Source organism: Misgurnus anguillicaudatus, chromosome 15 (assembly GCF_027580225.2).
Source record: "Misgurnus anguillicaudatus chromosome 15, ASM2758022v2, whole genome shotgun sequence".
Classification (NCBI taxonomy): domain Eukaryota; kingdom Metazoa; phylum Chordata; class Actinopteri; order Cypriniformes; family Cobitidae; genus Misgurnus; species Misgurnus anguillicaudatus.
This window is the reverse complement of record NC_073351.2, coordinates 16,387,194-16,405,110: the sequence shown is the minus strand read 5'-3', so window position 1 is coordinate 16,405,110 and position 17,917 is coordinate 16,387,194. Positions and strand designations below refer to the sequence as shown.

The following is a 17,917-nucleotide window of genomic DNA, read 5'->3' as shown; positions in this document are numbered from 1 at the left end:
GCATCCTATGTGAAAGCCGCATAACTCAGGGAACTGGATTACATACATTCTTTTTCTTTGGAGCTGAGCGATGTGTCATTGAGTTTACACTATACAGTGAGGAAAAAAATTGATCCTCTGCTGATTTTGTACATTTGCCCACTGACAAAGAAAAGATCAGTCTAAAAATTTTAATGGTATGTTTATTTAAACATTGAGAGAGCGAATAACAATAATAAAATCCAGAAAAAAATGCATTTCAGAAAAATTACAAGTTGATTTGCATTTTGATGAGTAAATTAAGTATTTGATCACCTATAAATCAGCAAGATTTCTGCTCAGGTATGGAGCTGAGATAGAGAGCACTCTCTTTCCTTTTTCTGATAATAAATGGGCTTAAAAAATTGGTAATTTTCATTGCCATTTCAAAGAGGAATAACCACCAGGATATTATTTAATATAACTCTCAGGGTTTCCCACAGAAAATTTGTTAGTTAAGGTGGTAGGGTTGGGCAGGTGGGCGGGGCTAGGGCGTGCAATGGGGTGTACGCGTCATGATAAAAATACAAATATTTGTATTTAAAACACTCAAATAAAACTTAATTTTGAAGAAACTATGACAGAAAATAAACACATACTAGATTATTAATTAATTAAATATTTTTAGGTCTAACAGGAATAGCTGCGTGATGAAATGAAACTAAAGGGTTAATAAACACAAACTAAAGCAGATGTTGTAGAACGTCTGGCGAACGATGATAGATAGCGCAAAAATTGTAAAAACTTATTATTTCTTACTATTAATTACACGATCTTAAAGGGATGTAACTACTGTAGCAATTAAATAATGCACATAAATAATGTGAGCAAAGGAGCTCAACAATTATATCTAATTAACAGGCATGTGAAACCTAGCTAGCAAGTGGCTCAAACAACAAAATCACTAGCTAACTTACTTTAAATTTGCAAGAACTATAGACTAAAACAATAACAGGCTTAAATAAACTCAAAACATAAGTCCACTTACAGTTCTCACGGACACGTGTTTTATCAACTGGCTATCCTCCAGACATGACGGACGACGTCTTTATCTCATTTTGGCCGTGTGGCACCCGTGCATGCTCGCCGTGTGAAGTGCGTCCGCCCCATTCTCCGAGATGTTTTATCAACTGGCTAGTTATACTCCAGACAGTGACCACCCGTACCACGTCTTTCTCATTTCGGCCGTGTGGCGCGCGTGCCCACTCGCGCTATTCTCTGAGATGCACTTGACAGATTTTTTTGCAGGAAATTTTTTTTTTTTTTGGATGACCTAGTTAAGGCGATGGGGTTTCCCAGCTTAGGTGGGCCACCTGAACTGCAAAGTGCTGAGGGAAACCCTGACTCTAAACATGAATCTAATATTCTCTTTTTCTTTTATTATCTGTTCTATTTGTCTGGTGTATTTACAGCACATAGATGCAGTGCATGAACTGTTTGTTTTCAAATATGCTCTATAAATACATTGACCATGACCTTGACCACTGTCAGTTTTTTGCTCCTGTCCCATATTTGCCTGTAAACAAACAATATAAATCACTGCAATGTTAATACAGCCTTTTTATTTCATTTTTAATAGGACTTAGTTTGTGTTTTTCCCATCATATGTTGTTTTGTATTTTGTTCAGGCTTAAACAGAATGAGATAACATTTATGTACAAATATGCAGAATAGTAAACCATAGCTGGATGCTAAAATGGCAAAAATCTCCACAGCTACAGTAAATTTTCCAGGTGAGCTGACATAAGCTGGAATAAATGTGATCCATACAGCACAGAATATGAGCATACTGAATGTGATGAATTTAGCTTCATTGAAGTTATCAGGCAGCGTCCGAGCCAGAAAAGCTAAAATGAAGCACAAGACAGCCAGAAGACCAATATAACCCAGTACAGCCCAGAAACCAACAGTAGAACCCAGACTGCATTCAAGAATGATCTTCTCATTATAGTATTTCATATTTTTATAGGGAAAAGGAGGAGATATTGTTAGCCAAAGCACACAGATAAGAACTTGTATAAGTGTAAAAGCAAAAACACTGAGTCTCTGTTGTGCAGGCCCAAACCATTTCATGACATTACTTCCTGGAAGTGTGGCCTTGAATGCCATTAACACCACTATTGTTTTCCCCAGAACACAGGAGATACAGAGGACAAAAGTGATCCCAAATGCTGTGTGACGCAACATACAGGACCATTCAGTGGGGCGACCAATGAAAGTAAGTGAACAGAGAAAACAAAGAGTCAATGAGAAGAGCAACAGGAAGCTCAGCTCAGAGTTGTTGGCTTTTACTATGGGAGTGTCCTTCTTACTGTAAAACAGGATGGCCACCAGTACAGTTATTCCTACTCCAAACAGAGAGAAAAAGACTAACACTATACCCATAACTTCTGTGAATGACAGAAACTCTACAGTCTTTAACACACATTCAGTGTTCTCAGTATTAGACCAGTATTCCCCTGGACACTGCTGGCAGTTATTTGAATCTGGAAAGGAAGTTCACTATAGTTAGAGATTAAAGGGGAAAGTATTTTATTTATGAACTCCTTTGAAAAGAAACTGCATCCTAAACAGTAAAAGGAGAACACAGAAAGAGCAGCAACCCATTTTTCTATGGATCTTTGAAATGGTCTGTTTACCTGTCTCATTACTGATTTCTCCATCTGCACATGTAATACAGTCATAACAGCAGACAGGTCTTCCTTTCTGTGCAGCCTTCCTAGTGCCTGGAGGACAACTCTCACTGCACACAGACTTTGGCTTCTACATGGAAAATAACATTATGGCTATAATTTATTCAAAAATAGATATTATGGTAAAATTGTTGACAGTACGTTGTTTCTTTAAAGCATCAATTAGAAAGGTTTCATGAATACAAGGCCATGATTTGAAAATTATTTTATAAAATGAAAATGAACACTCTGTCTCCTCAGCATAGATCATTTGAAATATAATTTTGTTTGTTTGCTTTAAACATCTAATGCTAATATTCTTTAAGGGAGGTTTTAATATTTGTAACAGACAAGGTTGTTGACATTTACCTTCAGTTGTCCTCCAGCCCAGATTATGTTTTTAGTGTTAAGTACAAAGCGCTGGTCAGGAGGCAGTGAGGCATCATAGTAACCCACAGCTTTAAACTGGATTGATCCATCTGAGTCCTGCTGCCAGTTCACAACTTCATACTGGGCTACTGCAGCACCAGTGCTGTCAAACCACACACGATCACCAAACTTTACAGTGAAATTGACTTTTTTCAGAGCTTCAACCACCTAGTTAAACATTGGACATTTTCTCCAATTAATTTTAACAAGTTGCCCAACAAGTATTCATAACATTAATCTTTTGATCTTACTCTGGCATATATTTTTTTACCTGCTGTGGTTGTATTGTCAGGTCTTTCTCACAACCTTTTTGTTTTTTGCACTTTAGCAGACTGTGTAGTGCATGAGCCACAGCATACACTGCTTTATAGACATTACTTGAATATCTTTGCTCAGGTACATCCTCATTATACTTTTTTAGCACCAGTAAATCTTGGTATCTGCTGCAATTTACTTCATCTTGAGATGAATTTCCATCTCCCTCCGAGCATTGAAAAGCTGTGTCCCAAAATGCTTTTATAACATAATCTGAAAACCCATCAATGTCAATTTTTCTCACTGCAAACCCCAGTGATCCTCCCAGCACATGAAAACTCTTTGGTGTGATCAAACTCTTTGCTGTTATCCATGCCTCTACACCAATCATTTGGGGGCCGGTAATGTTCTGAATACTTAGCTGCTCAAGCAGATAGACCATCTCAACACGTGAAAGAAATGCAACAATGACTTTTGCAGTGCTGTGTTTTATGATGTTTACCACTTTTTGGAGTTTTTCAGGCTCTGTTCTGTAAAATGAGTACTCGACACAAATCCCCTCCTCCTGTGCTGTATTCAGAAATATGGCCATTCCATTATTCCCGTAATCATTGTCACTGTTCACAGCTCCAACCCAAGTCCAGCCAAAGTGTTTGACTATGTATGCAAGTGCTCTGCTCTGGTGATAATCACTAGCAATAGTCCTGAAGAATGAAGGGTAATCTCTCCTATTACTGAGACACTCACATGTGGCTGAGTGACTTATCTGAAAAGGAAAGCATAGAAATTAGTGAAACAGTCATTTATCTGTTAATTGTGTCAAACTCTTTTTGCTTCTTACCACTGGAATTTTAAAAGGTCCTGTAGTTCTGGACAAAATCACTGTGGCAGAGGACTCTGTTTCCCCTATAACAGCATGTATAGGAGTCTGTCCATTGCATCTGTCTCCTGCTGTAAACTCCTGACCATTCATCACTGCCATAGTTGCACTCATAGAGGACAGTCTTGATCCACAGCTATCGTAGATTCTAAAGCCAATCGAAATGTTTGGAAGTAAATTTTCACTTCTGTTAATCTCCTCAATTGCAAAGATCATGATTTGAGCCATCCGTAAATCTCTTAGATTCACACTGTGAACACATTAAACCAGGAGGCACAATAAAAATTAAATAAATCAACAGGTTATGGAGGTGAAAATTTAAATTTTTGCTTACTTATTTTCCTAAATCAATTTATATAAAAACTGCAAAATATAAGAAGAAATGCTTAATTTAAATACATTGTTTGCTGAAATGTTTGTCAAATAATTTTAAAGTCACATACCTGGAGCATGACAGAGGCTGAGGTTTTTGTCTATACTCAAATGAAGGTAATATTTCTATACTTCTGATTGCAAAAAGCCCCCCAATAGTTATGTCCCCATCCTTGGACAGCAGCGGGTTTTTGGGGTCCTCTATCAATCGACAAGCATTGTTTTCTGCCTTTGCGTGTTGGTAATATATAAGAAGTGTGCAAAGAAAGATAAGCATCCTCAACATTGAGCTTTGGTTGCCAAACACATCTGACTTGATAAAAAAGTTGCCCATTTATAGACATTGCTTATATGTAGCCAATGGCCTCATTGGGCAGGACATGTGCCAGTTTGCAATGTTTATTTTTTTCAGGTTGCATTGTGTCACAGTTCCGCCTTCATGTTCCTGTCACTTAAATTTAAGAGCCAAAATCGTATGGCTTTGTAAACAACATCATTAAAGGGGACATATTTGGGCTCTTTTTACAATTTTTCAGATGTGCCCAGAATGTGCTTGTGAAGTTTCAGCTCAGAATACGCCACAGATAATTTATTACTGTAAATTAAAAGGTGAGAGAAAAGCGTGCTGGTTTTGTGTGTGTACCTTTAAATGCAAATGAGCTGCTGTGCCTCGCCCCCTATGAAAAGTGCTAGTGCTGGTTAGAAAAAACAACTCTGATTGACATGAAAACACTTTCGCTTTTCATGGCAATGCTTTGTAACCTTAGGTGTTTGGTCAGTGTGACAGCAGCAAAAAAGCAAAAAGCTTGTAAATATTGCAACAAATTGACTCAATGTTTTATTCTGTACTTTTAAAGAAGCATGTGCAGGCATGACTGAGATGTGACAATGCAACGTGTCTTGTTCCCTAACTCAGGGAACTGGATTACTGTAACGTGTCAGTTGGAGTGCTCTCATGCATTGCTAAGGTTTGATGTCATGTCGTTTCAAAGATGGCTGCCACACCTGAACCAGTTCCCAAGTTGGCTGCCACCAGGGGGGCAGGGTTTCATATTTTATTGAAGCTTCCCTGGACACCGCCATTGCTTAGCGAACACCCATCTGCTGTTAGCATCCCATTGACTCCCATTCATTTTGGCATCACTTTGACAGTGAATAACTTTACATCTGAGGCGTTTAAAGACTCCATTTGTCCATTAATTATTTCTAAAGAAACACAAAAATATATAAAAGTCTCCATTACCATGTATCTTACGTTATGGCCCAGTAGAAGCAGTTTTTGTAAAAATAGGCTAACGATTGCGTCATAACCTGCGACTTTCTGTCGCGCAGTAGAGAAATTACCGTATGGACTGGGAGCGAAGCTCACAGGCAATCTTTTACTGACTATGAGGCAATCGGGTGGACGTGAAGGCATAAAGTCAAGGGAGATTATTAATCAAAATACTAACCAAAATTTGCTCCTGTTCACGCTCGCCTTCTCTGCAAGATTCGGTGGGTGATTCAGCTTTCCCGTGGCACAGCTATTAGAAGACTTACAATTGTCAGACAGGTTGCTCACATGACATCTACGTCATTAAGCTCAGTTTGAGTCTGCGCAGTACGCTCGACACCCAGGAAGTGCGTGCTTCTAATCGAAACTTGTCTCCGTTGAATCCAATGGGGTCGCTGTGTCCATTTCTTTTACTCTCTATGGCCGCCACCTGGCATGAGCCACTTCCCAAGATGGCCGCCACCACTCCAGAGCCACTTCACAAGTTGGCCGCCACCATCCCCAAGCCACTTCACAAGATGGCCGCCCCCACGGCCGAGCCACTTCATTTAGCCACTGAGTCTGAATTTCCTGGCTTGACTATAAGGCCTGTATCCTGAGCTCTTTGAACACTTTGTCTTGCCTAAGATGACTGATCCCACTGAACTCTTTAACTTCTCTATCCATTTCTCTTTCTACCCAGGTTCCTGCTGCCACCGGCACTGCCCTGGTTTTCAGTTCCACCTGGGTTCCTTAATCCACCATCACCACCATTGTTTCCAGCACCTGGCTCCTTGCTTTGCCGGCCCCGCTTTGGCTCCCTGATCCTTGGCCACTACACAAGCTTGGCCGCTTTCCGCCCCCTGGCCACTACACGGGCCTTGCCTGTCATCCCGCCTGCTGAGTTCATAGAGGAGCATCTGGAAGCTGCTCCTTAGGAGGGGGGCTATGTTACTTATCAGTTGAAATGCTCTCCTGCTCCACCAGAGGACACACCCCCTTGGACATTCATATATCATTATGCACTACATTTCCCATAACCCTATTCGTGGACTCATTACCCCTCATTGTTTGCACTGTGTCTCATTTATTGTCTCTGCTTCGTGTTTGGTTCTTGTAAAGTTTAAATACCCTGTTTGTTCTTTTTCTGGTTGTCAATCGTTTCTAATGTTTCATGTTAATGTTTGTTTGATATCACGTCTTCTTGTTCCTAGTCTTGGTTTGTGTACTTTTTTTATTTATTAATAAAATCAACACTGCAGTTGGATCCACCACCTAGTCTTGCCTTGCCTCATCTATACAATTACATACATTCTTTTTCATTGGAGTTGAGCACTGTTTCATTGAGTTTGAATTATTTTTTTTGGATCCCCTGCTGATTTATTTGCCCACTGACAAAGAAAAGATCAGTCTAAAAATGTTAATGGTAGGTTTATTTGAACAGTGATAGACAGAATAACAATAAAATCCAGAAAAAAATAATTTCATAAAAGTTAAAAATTAATTTGCATTTTATCAATCAGCAACATTTCTGCTCAGGTATGGAGCTGAGATTAAGAGCACTTTTTTTCTTTTTCTGATAATGGATGGGCTTAAAAAAATTTGATAATTGCCATTTCAAAGAGGAAGTAGGAAGAGCCTCCAACTCTATACATGAATCTTAATATTCTCTTTTTCTTTCTATTATCATCTATCCTATTTGTCTGGCATATTTACAGCACATACTGTATATACAGTGCATAAATGGTTTGTTTTCAAATGTGCTCTATAAATAAATTGACTATGACCTTGACCACTGTCAGTTTTTTGCTCCTTTTCCTTATTTTGCCTGTAAACAAACAATATAAACCACTACAATGTTAATATAGCAAATTTATTTAATTTTTCAGTAGGACTTAGTTTGTGTTTTTCCCATCATATGTTGTTTTGTATTTTGTTCAGGCTTAAACAGGATAATGTAACATTTAGGTACAAAAATGCAGAAAAGTAAACCAAAGCTTGATGCTAAAATGGCAAAAATCTCCACAGCTACAGTAAATTTTCCAGGTGAACTGACATAAGCTGGAATAAATGTGATCCATACAGCACAGAATATGAGCATACTGAATGTGATGAATTTAGCCTCATTGAAGTTATCAGGCAGCGTCCGAGCCAGAAAAGCCAAAATGAAGCACAAGACGGCCAGAAGACCAATATAACCCAACACAGCCCAGAAACCAACAGTAGAACCCAGACTGCATTCAAGAATAATCTTCTCCTTATAGTATTTTGTATTTTTATTGGGAAAAGGAGGAGATATTGTTAGCCAAAGCACACAGATAAGAACTTGTATAAGTGTAAAAGCAAAAACACTGAGTCTCTGTTGTGCAGGCCCAAACCATTTCATGACATTACTTCCTGGAAGTGTGGCCTTGAATGCCATTAACACCACTATTGTTTTCCCCAGAACACAGGAGATACAGAGGACAAATGTGATCCCAAACGCTGTGTGACGCAACATACAGGACCACTTAGTGGGGAGACCAATGAAAGTAAGTGAACAGAGAAAACAAAGAGTCAATGAGAAGAGCAACAGAAAGCTCAGCTCAGAGTTGTTGGCTTTTACTATGGGAGTGTCCTTCTTACTGTAAAACAGGATGGCCACCAGTACAGTTATTCCTACTCCAAACAGAGAGAAAAAGACTAACACTATACCCATAACTTCTGTGAATGACAGAAATTCTACAGCCTTTAACACACATTCAGTGTTCTCAGTATTAGACCAGTATTCCCCTGGACACTGCTGGCAGTTATTTGAATCTGGAAAGGAAGTTGCAACCACGAGTTAGAAAGAAACATAAATTATTTCTGAACTCCTTTGATAACAAACTGCATCTTAAACAGCAGGAGGAGAACACAAATAGAGCAGTTAACCCATTGTGTTTGGAAGCTTGATTTTGTCTGACGTTTACCTGTCTCATTACTGATTTCTCCATCTGCACATGTAATACAGTCATAACAGCAGACAGGTCTTCCTTTCTGTGCTGCCTTTCTTGTGCCTGGAGGACAACTCTCACTGCACACAGACCTTGGCTTCTACATTTAAATAAAAAAAATTATTTATACAGTGTATTTATTTATACAAATGTATTTTGAGCAACAACAATAACAAAAAATATTTTTTATAATAATATAAACTAAAAAATGTTACTGTAAATAAATAAATGGTTCACTATTTGCTAATCTGTAGTACTGTGTTTTTCCTCTAAACAGATTTGCCATCTTTTGTTTCTTTCATGTGCTTGTTTAAACCTCTTTGCCACTTTGCATTGCCCAGTAAATATAGTGCAGATGACATGATGTCATTCTCAAAATTTAATCTCTGAGAAAAGAAAATATACTGTTTTTAGAGATCTCATATTAGCTTCTTTCAAACCAGATGTTGCTTTGTGTGTAGAAATCAAATGTTCTTATTTGAACTGTAGGTGCAGAAGATTGAGCAGTTGATGAAGGGCACCTTTTGTGTAGGTCAATGTACAATACTTTGCGTACTTTGTTTTGCATTACATCCACTTTAAAGAAATCAAACAGGTTATTGCTATTTACCTCTAGTTGTCCTCCAGCCCAGATTATGCTTTTAGTGTCAAGCAAAAACCGTTGGTGAGAAGGCAGAGCGGCATCATAATACCCCACTGGTTTAAACTGAATTGACCCATCAGAGTCCAACTGCCAGTTTACAACTTCATACTGGGGAACAGCACCCCCAGTGCTGTCAAACCACACCTGATCTCCAAACTTTACTGTGAAATTCACAAATTTTAATGCCTCAACAACCTATTGGAAAGATAGTATTGGAACATTATCAGTAAGGTAAAGTAACATATTTAACACATCTGTCTGTATCTAAAGAGGATGCTATACAGTTTGTCCTTTTTACTTTAAATAGTTTTACCTGCTGTGGTTGTATTGTTAGGCCTTTCTCACAACCTTCTTTTTCCTTGCACTTCAGTAGACTATGTAGTGCATAAGCCACAGCATACACTGATTTGTAAGCTTTGCTTGTATATCTTTGTTCAGGCACATCTTCATTATAATTCTTTAGTACAAGTAGATCCTGATATCTGCTGCAATTTAAATCAGCTTGATCTCCACGTGAGCATGGAAAAGCTGTGTCCCAGAATGCTTTTATAACATAATCTGAAAAACCTTCAATATTGTTTTTTTTAAATGCAAACCCCAGTGATCCTCCCAGCACACGAAAGTTGTTTGGTGTAATCAAACTCTTTGCAGTTATCCATCCCTCACCAGATATCATTTGGAGGCCTGTAATGTTCTGCATACTTAGCTGCTCAGTTAGCAAACCCATCTCAATAAGTGAAATAAATACCACAATGACTTTTGCAGTGCTTTGTTTTATGATGTTTACCACTTTTTGGAGTTTTTCAGGCTCTGTTCTGTAAAATTTGACAGTGTACTCTACACAAATCCCCTCCTCATGTGCTGTATTCAGAAATATGGCCATTCCATTATTCCCGTAATCATTGTCACTGTTCACAGCTCCAACCCAAGTCCAGCCAAAGTGTTTGACTATGTATGCAAGTGCTCTGCTCTGGTGATAATCACTAGCAACGGTCCTGAAGAAAGTAGGAAAATTTTTCCTGTTACTGAGACACTCACATGATGCAGAGTAACTAATCTGAAAAAGAAAGCACAGAGAATAGTAAAACAGTCATATCATAAGTGTGTTATTTGTGTCAAACATTTACTGTTATTGTCTCTTACCACTGGAATTTTGAAAGGTCCTGTAGTTCTGGTCAGAATAACTGTGGTGGCAGACTCTGTTTCCCCTATAATAGCATGTATAGGAGACTGTCCATATGAGCTGTCTTCTGTTGCAAACTCTGGACCATTCATCAATGCAATAATTGCACTCATAGAGGACAGTCTCGATCCACAGCTATCATAGATTTTATAGCCAATCGAAATGTTTGGGAGCAATGTTTCACTTCGATTAATCTCCTCAATGGCAAAAATCATAGTTTGCGCAATCCGAAAATCTCTTAGATTCACACTGTGAAACATAAAACCAGTAAGGTATATATACAGTAGAAACTTAATGAATAAAAATACATAATGTGAAAAAGTACAAAATGTGCCCATTTATGCTTTTTAACGTTTTCACAATCCAAACCTCATATATTCCAGATGTTATGCTAGGATAATAAATTAATTTATACATTTTTTAAAATTCAGACCTCACATAAAATTCTTTAGTGACTTTTTTAGTTGCATCTAATTTTTTCATTTGGCACATAAAAAGTAAATTTAAGGGAAAATAATGTTGTCACATATGATAATCAACAGATGTGCTAATTGAACAATTTTTATGTTACCATTCACTTGAACATTTTGAGTTGAGGTCTGAAATGTGACATTTGTAATAGTTACAGTATCTGCTCTATTGCCTCTCAAAATTGTCAATATAACAAACCTAGAACATGACAAAAGCTGTGGTTTTTGTATAAATTCAAATGAAGGTAAAGTTTCTCTGCTATGAATTGCAAAAAGTCCTCCAATAATTATGTCTCCATTCTTTGACAGCAGCGGATATTTAGGGTCTCCCATCATTCGGCAAAGTGTGTTTTCCACCTTTAAATGAAGGTGATGGAAAAGCAGTGTGTACAGAAAGATAAGCATCCCAAAGACTGAGTTTAAATTCAGCTACAAAATGCAGTAGACCTGATCCTGCACTTTTATAGACACAATTGTTATGGGTGAATTGTTGCTAACGTAGGCAATGACCTCACAGGGTAGGGCATGAGGCAGAACAAGCTAGAGTGAGAGTCTGATTTATTTATATAGACAATTGTAAATTATCAAACTGAAAGTATTAAAAATTCTATTTATGTTTAGATTTATGTCTACACAACATTCTTAATGTTTAAGCAAGTGCAACAAATATTATTTGTTGTATTGTAGAATTGGCCTGATAAAAATCCTTATATGTCATTGACCCAAATACTTCTGAGGTATAGATGTGATTTTGTTATGAAAATTTTGACCACTAGATGACACCAGCTCCATATTTTGGAGGTACATTCAGAGCATGCATCTGGAAACAATACCAAGTTTGTAGAGATACACCTTTGTGTTGTTCATAATTCATTTAGTCTATATTCTGTTTTGCCATTGTGTTCCTTTTGTTTGTTTACTGTCTTCCTTGTTTTTGGTTTATTATAGGTAATTCAGTGGCTTGCGGTGACTTCTCTTCTGGGGAGGCACGAATTCAAAGCTCATCAAAACATGTATGTCGCCTGTCATGTGTGTGGCTTGTCGTGTCAAAATATGTGTTTGGTGACATTTGCATCTAAAAATATGACAAAATAGACATTTTTTTAGGATTATATGTGTTTCTGTTTAAATAATGTGTGATTGTGTCCCTTAGTTTGACTTTCCACCCGGTCACAATAACTTTTATCTATAAATAATGTACTGCTGCTTAAAATTACATCACTAATTGGAAGTGACATTGGAGCCTTGTAGCCACCCAAAACAAAAGTAGGCATGCCATATCACCCTGTAGCCCAAGACAGCTTGTCCATTGAAGCTAAGCAGGGTTGAGCCTGCCCAGTACTTGGATGGGAGACCACCTGGGGAAGCCAGGTTGATGCTGGTAGAGTTGTTAGTTAGACCAGCAGGGTGTGCTCACCCTGTGGTCTGTGTGGGTCCTAACACCCTAATATAGTGGTGGGGACACTATACTGTCAAAAAAAGCACCGTCTTTCAGATTAGACGGTCTGCAGAAAAGCACTATATAAATGTAATGTATTATTAAAGTACATTGTTTGTTGCTTTTTTCTTGTTAGGCAGGGCTCAAACCAACCACCCTGTTACACTTGATACACGTTTCGTAGAATGATTCTTTCATTATCTTAAATAGTATTAGTATTAACAGTATTTATGATTCCTTATACACTAGTCAATTATCATGATACCTCTTTTAGTTAATGAAATACAACCAACACATAGACTCACTCTATGCTGTTTATTGTTTTTATTGTATATGTGCACATATAATAACAACCACACTATTTCCTTGTTATTTTATTTCTCAGTAAGATTTAGTTTGTGTTTTCCCAACAAATGTTGTTTAGTATTTTTCTCAGGCTTAAACACAATGACATAACATTTAGGTACAAATATGCAGAATAGTAAACCAAAGCTTGATGCTAAAATAGCAAAAATCTCCACAGCTACAGTAAATTTTCCAGGAGAGCTGACATATGATGGGATGAATGTGATCCATACAGCACAGAATATGAGAATACTGAATGTGATGAATTTAGCTTCATTAAAATTATCAGGCAGCGTCCGAGCCAGAAAAGCCAGAAGGAAGCACAAGACAGCCAGTAGGCCAATATAACCCAACACAGCCCAGAAACCTATAGTAGAACCCAGACTGCATTCAAGAATGATTTTCTCCTTATAATGTTTCATATTTTTATAGGGAAAAGGAGGAGATATTGTTAGCCAAAGCACACAGATAAGAACTTGTATAAGTGTAAAAACAAGAACACTGAGTCTCTGTTGTACAGGCCCAAACCATTTCATGACATTACTTCCTGGAAGTGTGGCCTTGAATGCCATTAACACCACTATTGTTTTCCCCAGAACACAGGAGATACAAAGAACAAAAGTGATCCCAAACGCTGTGTGACGCAACATACAGGACCACTCAGTGGGGCGACCAATGAAAGTAAGTGAACAGAGAAAACACAAAGACAATGAGAAGAGCAACAGGAAGCTCAGCTCTGAGTTGTTGGCTTTTACTATGGGAGTGTCCTTCTTACTGTAAAACAGGATGGCCACCAGTACAGTTATTCCTACTCCAAACAGAGAGAAAAAAACTAACACTATACCCATAACTTCTGTGAATGACAGAAACTCTACAGCCTTTAACACACATTCAGTGTTCTCAGTATTAGACCAGTATTCCCCTGGACACTGCTGGCAGTTATTTGAATCTGGAAAGGAAGTTGTGATCACTGTAGTTAGAAATGAATGTCTCTTTAATCTTCTTTAATAACAAACTGCATTATATACAGTATAAGGAAACACTGTTGTGTTTGGGATTTTAATATGAGCAGACGTTTACCTGTCTCATTACTGATTTCTCCATCTGCACATGTAATACAGTCATAACAGCAGACAGGTCTTCCTTTCTGTACAGCCTTCCTAGTGCCTGGATGACAACTCTCACTGCACACAGACTTTGGTTTCTAAGGGAAAATTTTTAATTAAAGATTAAAAAAATTAACCTTCAGGTAAGCAGTCATTTGGATTTCATTTAATTTTAAAAATGAAGAGTTTCGTTGCAAAACGAGATAACCATCGTTTTTTAATTGTTCAGAAATCTCGTTTTTTTGGTTGTGCATTCCAATTAATTTCAATTCAACTGCAGTTGGTTTGTTTCGATTTAAACCTTCATAACTTAACAAATACAGCTAAGTAGCACCATAAAACAAAATAATAACATGATAACATAATATTAAACATGTTTTGACAAAAATGTTAAAAAATGGATTTATCTCGTTTTGCAACGAAACTGTTCATATGTTTTTTTAAACCTTTGTTATTTGGGCTGTTTGATCTTAAAGCTAAATAAAGATTTTACTTAGACAAAAATATTGGAGAGAGATACCATGACAGAACTGTTATCTGTTAATTGTAATCTTAACTTCATGAAAGTATTTGTTTATAAAAATTCATGCCACATTAGCATCTTTCAAATCAATTATGGTTTTGTGTGTGGAAATTACATGTTCTTGTCTGAATAAAAAAAGGTTTATAAAATTTTACACTTAAAAATAATCCTTTTTTACTTTAAGTATATACTGTATACTGTAAGTCGAACGCTTTAACCCGGTGAGATTTTTCTCCCAGTTTAAACAAATAAAACAGGTTATTCAAATGAATAGTGGTCAGATGTTTGGTGAAAATTTACATAATAGTAAACTATAATAAACCAAATTATCATTTAAGTATAAAACAATGCAATCACTAACTTAGTCTTGGTTACATTTTGCATTCTTTTAGTTTAAATAAACAGATTATTTAAGGACATTTACCTCCAGCTGTCCTCCAGCCCAGATTATGTTTTTAGTGTTAAGTACAAAGCGCTGGTCAGGGGACAATGAGGCATCATAGTAACCCACTGGTTTAAACTGTCCTGAACCATTTGAGTCTTTTTGCCAGTTTACAATTTCATACAGGGGCACTATACCTCCAAACCTGTCAAACCACACACGATCTCCAAATTTTACTGTGAAATTTACTATTTTTAAAGCCTCAACCACCTAGTGAAAAGACAGATATGAACATTATTATTAGGCAAGTTGAGATATTTAACATCTATTTACTGGATCTGTGTTTTTTGTGCATGGCACATTTACACAGAGGTAATTCAAAGTGCTTTACATAGAGAAAACATATTTTATATCTGTGTCTCTCTTCTATTAATTGTTTTACCTGTTGTGGTTTTAATGTTAGACCTTTTTCACAACCTTCTTGTTCTTTGCACTTCAGCAGACTGTGTAGTGCATGAGCCACAGCATACACTGCTTTGTAAACATTACTTGCATATCTTTGGTCAGGCACATCTTCATTGTAATTTTTCAGCACGAGTAGATGCTGATATTTGCTGCAACTCAATGCATATTGAGATGAATTGTCAACTCTTCCTGAGCATGGAAAAGCTGTGTCCCAAAATGCTTTTAAAACATAATCTGCAAGTCCTTCAATATAGATTTTTCTTACTGCAAACCCCAGTGACCCTCCCAGTACACGAAAACTGTTTGGATTGATGTAATCCTTTGCCGTTATCCAAGCTTCTGAACCAATTATTTGAAGGCCTGTAATGTTCTGAATGCTTAACTGCTCAATCAGTAATCCCATATCAAGAAATGAAATATATGCAACAATCACTTTTGCAGTCCCCTTTTTTATAACCTCTACTGCTTTTTTGAGTTTTTCAGGCTCTGTTCGATAGTATTTCACAGAGTACTCTACACAAATCCCCTCTTCCTGGGCTGTTTTTAAAAATTTGGCCATCCCAAAGTTCCCATAATCATTGTCACTGTTGACAGTTCCAATCCAAGACCAGCCTAACTGCTTGACCAAGAGTGCAAGTGCTTCACTGTAGTAATAATCACTACCAATAGTCCTGAAGAAAGAGGGGAAATCTTTCCTGTTACCAAGACACTCACATGAGGATGAGTGACTTATCTGAAACACAAAGCACAGGAAAGAATGAAAGAGTCATCAGTCTGGGATTTATATTAAATATTTGATGTCATTACCTCTTACCACTGGAATTTTGAAAGGTCCCGTGGTTCTGGACACAATCATTGTGTTGGTAGACTCTGTTTCCCCTATAATAACATGTATAGGAGGTTGTCCATTACATCTGTCTCCTGCTGCAAACTCCTGACCATTCATTAATGTCGTAATTGCACCCATAGTAGACAGTCTTGCACCACAGCTGTCATATATTCTATAGCCAATAGAAACATTTGGAAGTAAAGTTTCACTTCTGTTAATCTCCTCGATTGCAAAGGTCATAGTCTGTGCAATCCGAAAATCTCTTAAATTCACACTGTGAAACATTAAATCAACAAGCTGAATATTAATTAATAAACAATCAAATAAATACTATGTAAAAGAACAGGATAATTGCATTTGTGCTTTTTCTAATTATTCGGTAGTTAGTAAAAGGATTATTTATGTATAACAGCAATGTAGTTTCTTAAAAAAAAAGAAAGAAAAAACCCACACCACTTTGTATACATATACTCTCTTCTAATATTTCTCAAATATTTTCAATATAACAAACCTGGAGCATGATATAAGCTGGGGTTTTTGTGTAAATTCAAACGAAGGTAATATTTCTTTACTGTGAATTGAAAAAAGTGCTCCAATAGTTATGTCTCCATCCTTAGACAGCAGCGGGTATTTAGGATCTCCTATCATTTGACAAAGTGTGTTTTCCGCCTTTGCATGAAGGTGATGGATAAGCAGTGTGTACAGAAAGATAAGCATCCCAAAGACAGAATTTACATCCAGCTACCAATTGCAGTAGACCTGATATAGTGTGTGCACTTTTATAGACATAATTGTTATGGATGAATTGTTGCTAACATAGCCTGTGACATCATAGGGCAGGGCATGAGGCAGAAGCAAGAGTTAGTCTGTTTTTTTTTTCATACTAGCATATAACTGTATTGTAAATTGTCAAACTTAGAATAATGCAAATTTAAATTACATTTAAAATAACCTTAATAAATCAGTTTACACTGTGATTACAATTTGGTTGCTATTTTGTTTGTGTTTGAAAGGTCATAATTAATAAATAATTATGCTACTGTATGGAATCTATATTTATCTTAATATCTGTTTTATGTTTATGAATTGCATAAAAGCCACTTGATTTATCTGTATAATGTACCTGTTGTTTTATGTTACAGTAGAAACAGTACATTATTTTTACTTGCCAACATTATTACCACTATATCTTATCAGGTTATTTATTAAAAAGTGTACTACTATATAAAAGGCCAAATGTGGTCACTGAGTTCTGACCCTTCCTTAACCTCTGTATACAGTATATATAATCGTTTTAGTTTGTACTATATGCTAAACTTACCAGCTAAACAGTCCTGTGTTGTGACATATTTCATATATACACTCACCTAAAGGATTATTAGGAACACCGTACTAATACTATGTTTGACCCACTTTCGCCTTCAGAACTGCCTTAATTCTACATGGCAATGATTTAAACAAGGTGTTGAGAGCATTCTTTAGAAATGTTGGCCCATATTGATAGCATCTTGCAGTTGATGGAGATTTGTGGGATGCACATTCAGGGCACGAAGCTCCCATTCCACCACATCCCAAAGATGCTCTATTGGGTTGAGATCTGGTGACTGTGGTGGTCATTTTAGTACAGTAAACTCATTGTCATGTTCAAGAAACCAATTTGAAATTATTCAAGTTTTGTGA

General features: G+C 37.0%; 3 protein-coding genes across 3 annotated transcripts; all 3 read right to left on the bottom strand.

The window, feature by feature from the left end:
* Positions 1-803: 803 nt before the first annotated feature.
* Positions 804-5,007, bottom strand: LOC129419274 (extracellular calcium-sensing receptor-like). The gene is made up of 6 exons (XM_073853463.1): positions 4,698-5,007; positions 4,216-4,504; positions 3,391-4,140; positions 3,060-3,287; positions 2,658-2,781; positions 804-2,504 (listed from the first exon to the last, which is right to left on the bottom strand). Exons 1-6 carry the CDS (start codon positions 4,958-4,960, stop codon positions 1,591-1,593), a joined length of 2,568 nt encoding a protein of 855 aa, XP_073709564.1. The 5' UTR covers positions 4,961-5,007; the 3' UTR covers positions 804-1,590.
* A 2,756-nt stretch (positions 5,008-7,763) lies between these two features.
* On the bottom strand, positions 7,764-11,554 carry LOC129419275 (extracellular calcium-sensing receptor-like). The gene is made up of 6 exons (XM_073853462.1): positions 11,349-11,554; positions 10,640-10,928; positions 9,810-10,553; positions 9,464-9,691; positions 8,830-8,953; positions 7,764-8,677 (listed from the first exon to the last, which is right to left on the bottom strand). Exons 1-6 carry the CDS (start codon positions 11,552-11,554, stop codon positions 7,764-7,766), a joined length of 2,505 nt encoding a protein of 834 aa, XP_073709563.1.
* A 1,407-nt stretch (positions 11,555-12,961) lies between these two features.
* LOC129419276 (extracellular calcium-sensing receptor-like) lies at positions 12,962-17,144 on the bottom strand. Its single transcript, XM_055174365.2, has 6 exons — positions 16,749-17,144; positions 16,223-16,511; positions 15,386-16,141; positions 14,986-15,213; positions 14,013-14,136; positions 12,962-13,881 (listed from the first exon to the last, which is right to left on the bottom strand). Exons 1-6 carry the CDS (start codon positions 16,952-16,954, stop codon positions 12,962-12,964), a joined length of 2,523 nt encoding a protein of 840 aa, XP_055030340.2. The 5' UTR covers positions 16,955-17,144.
* Between the last annotated feature and the right edge of the window lie 773 nt (positions 17,145-17,917).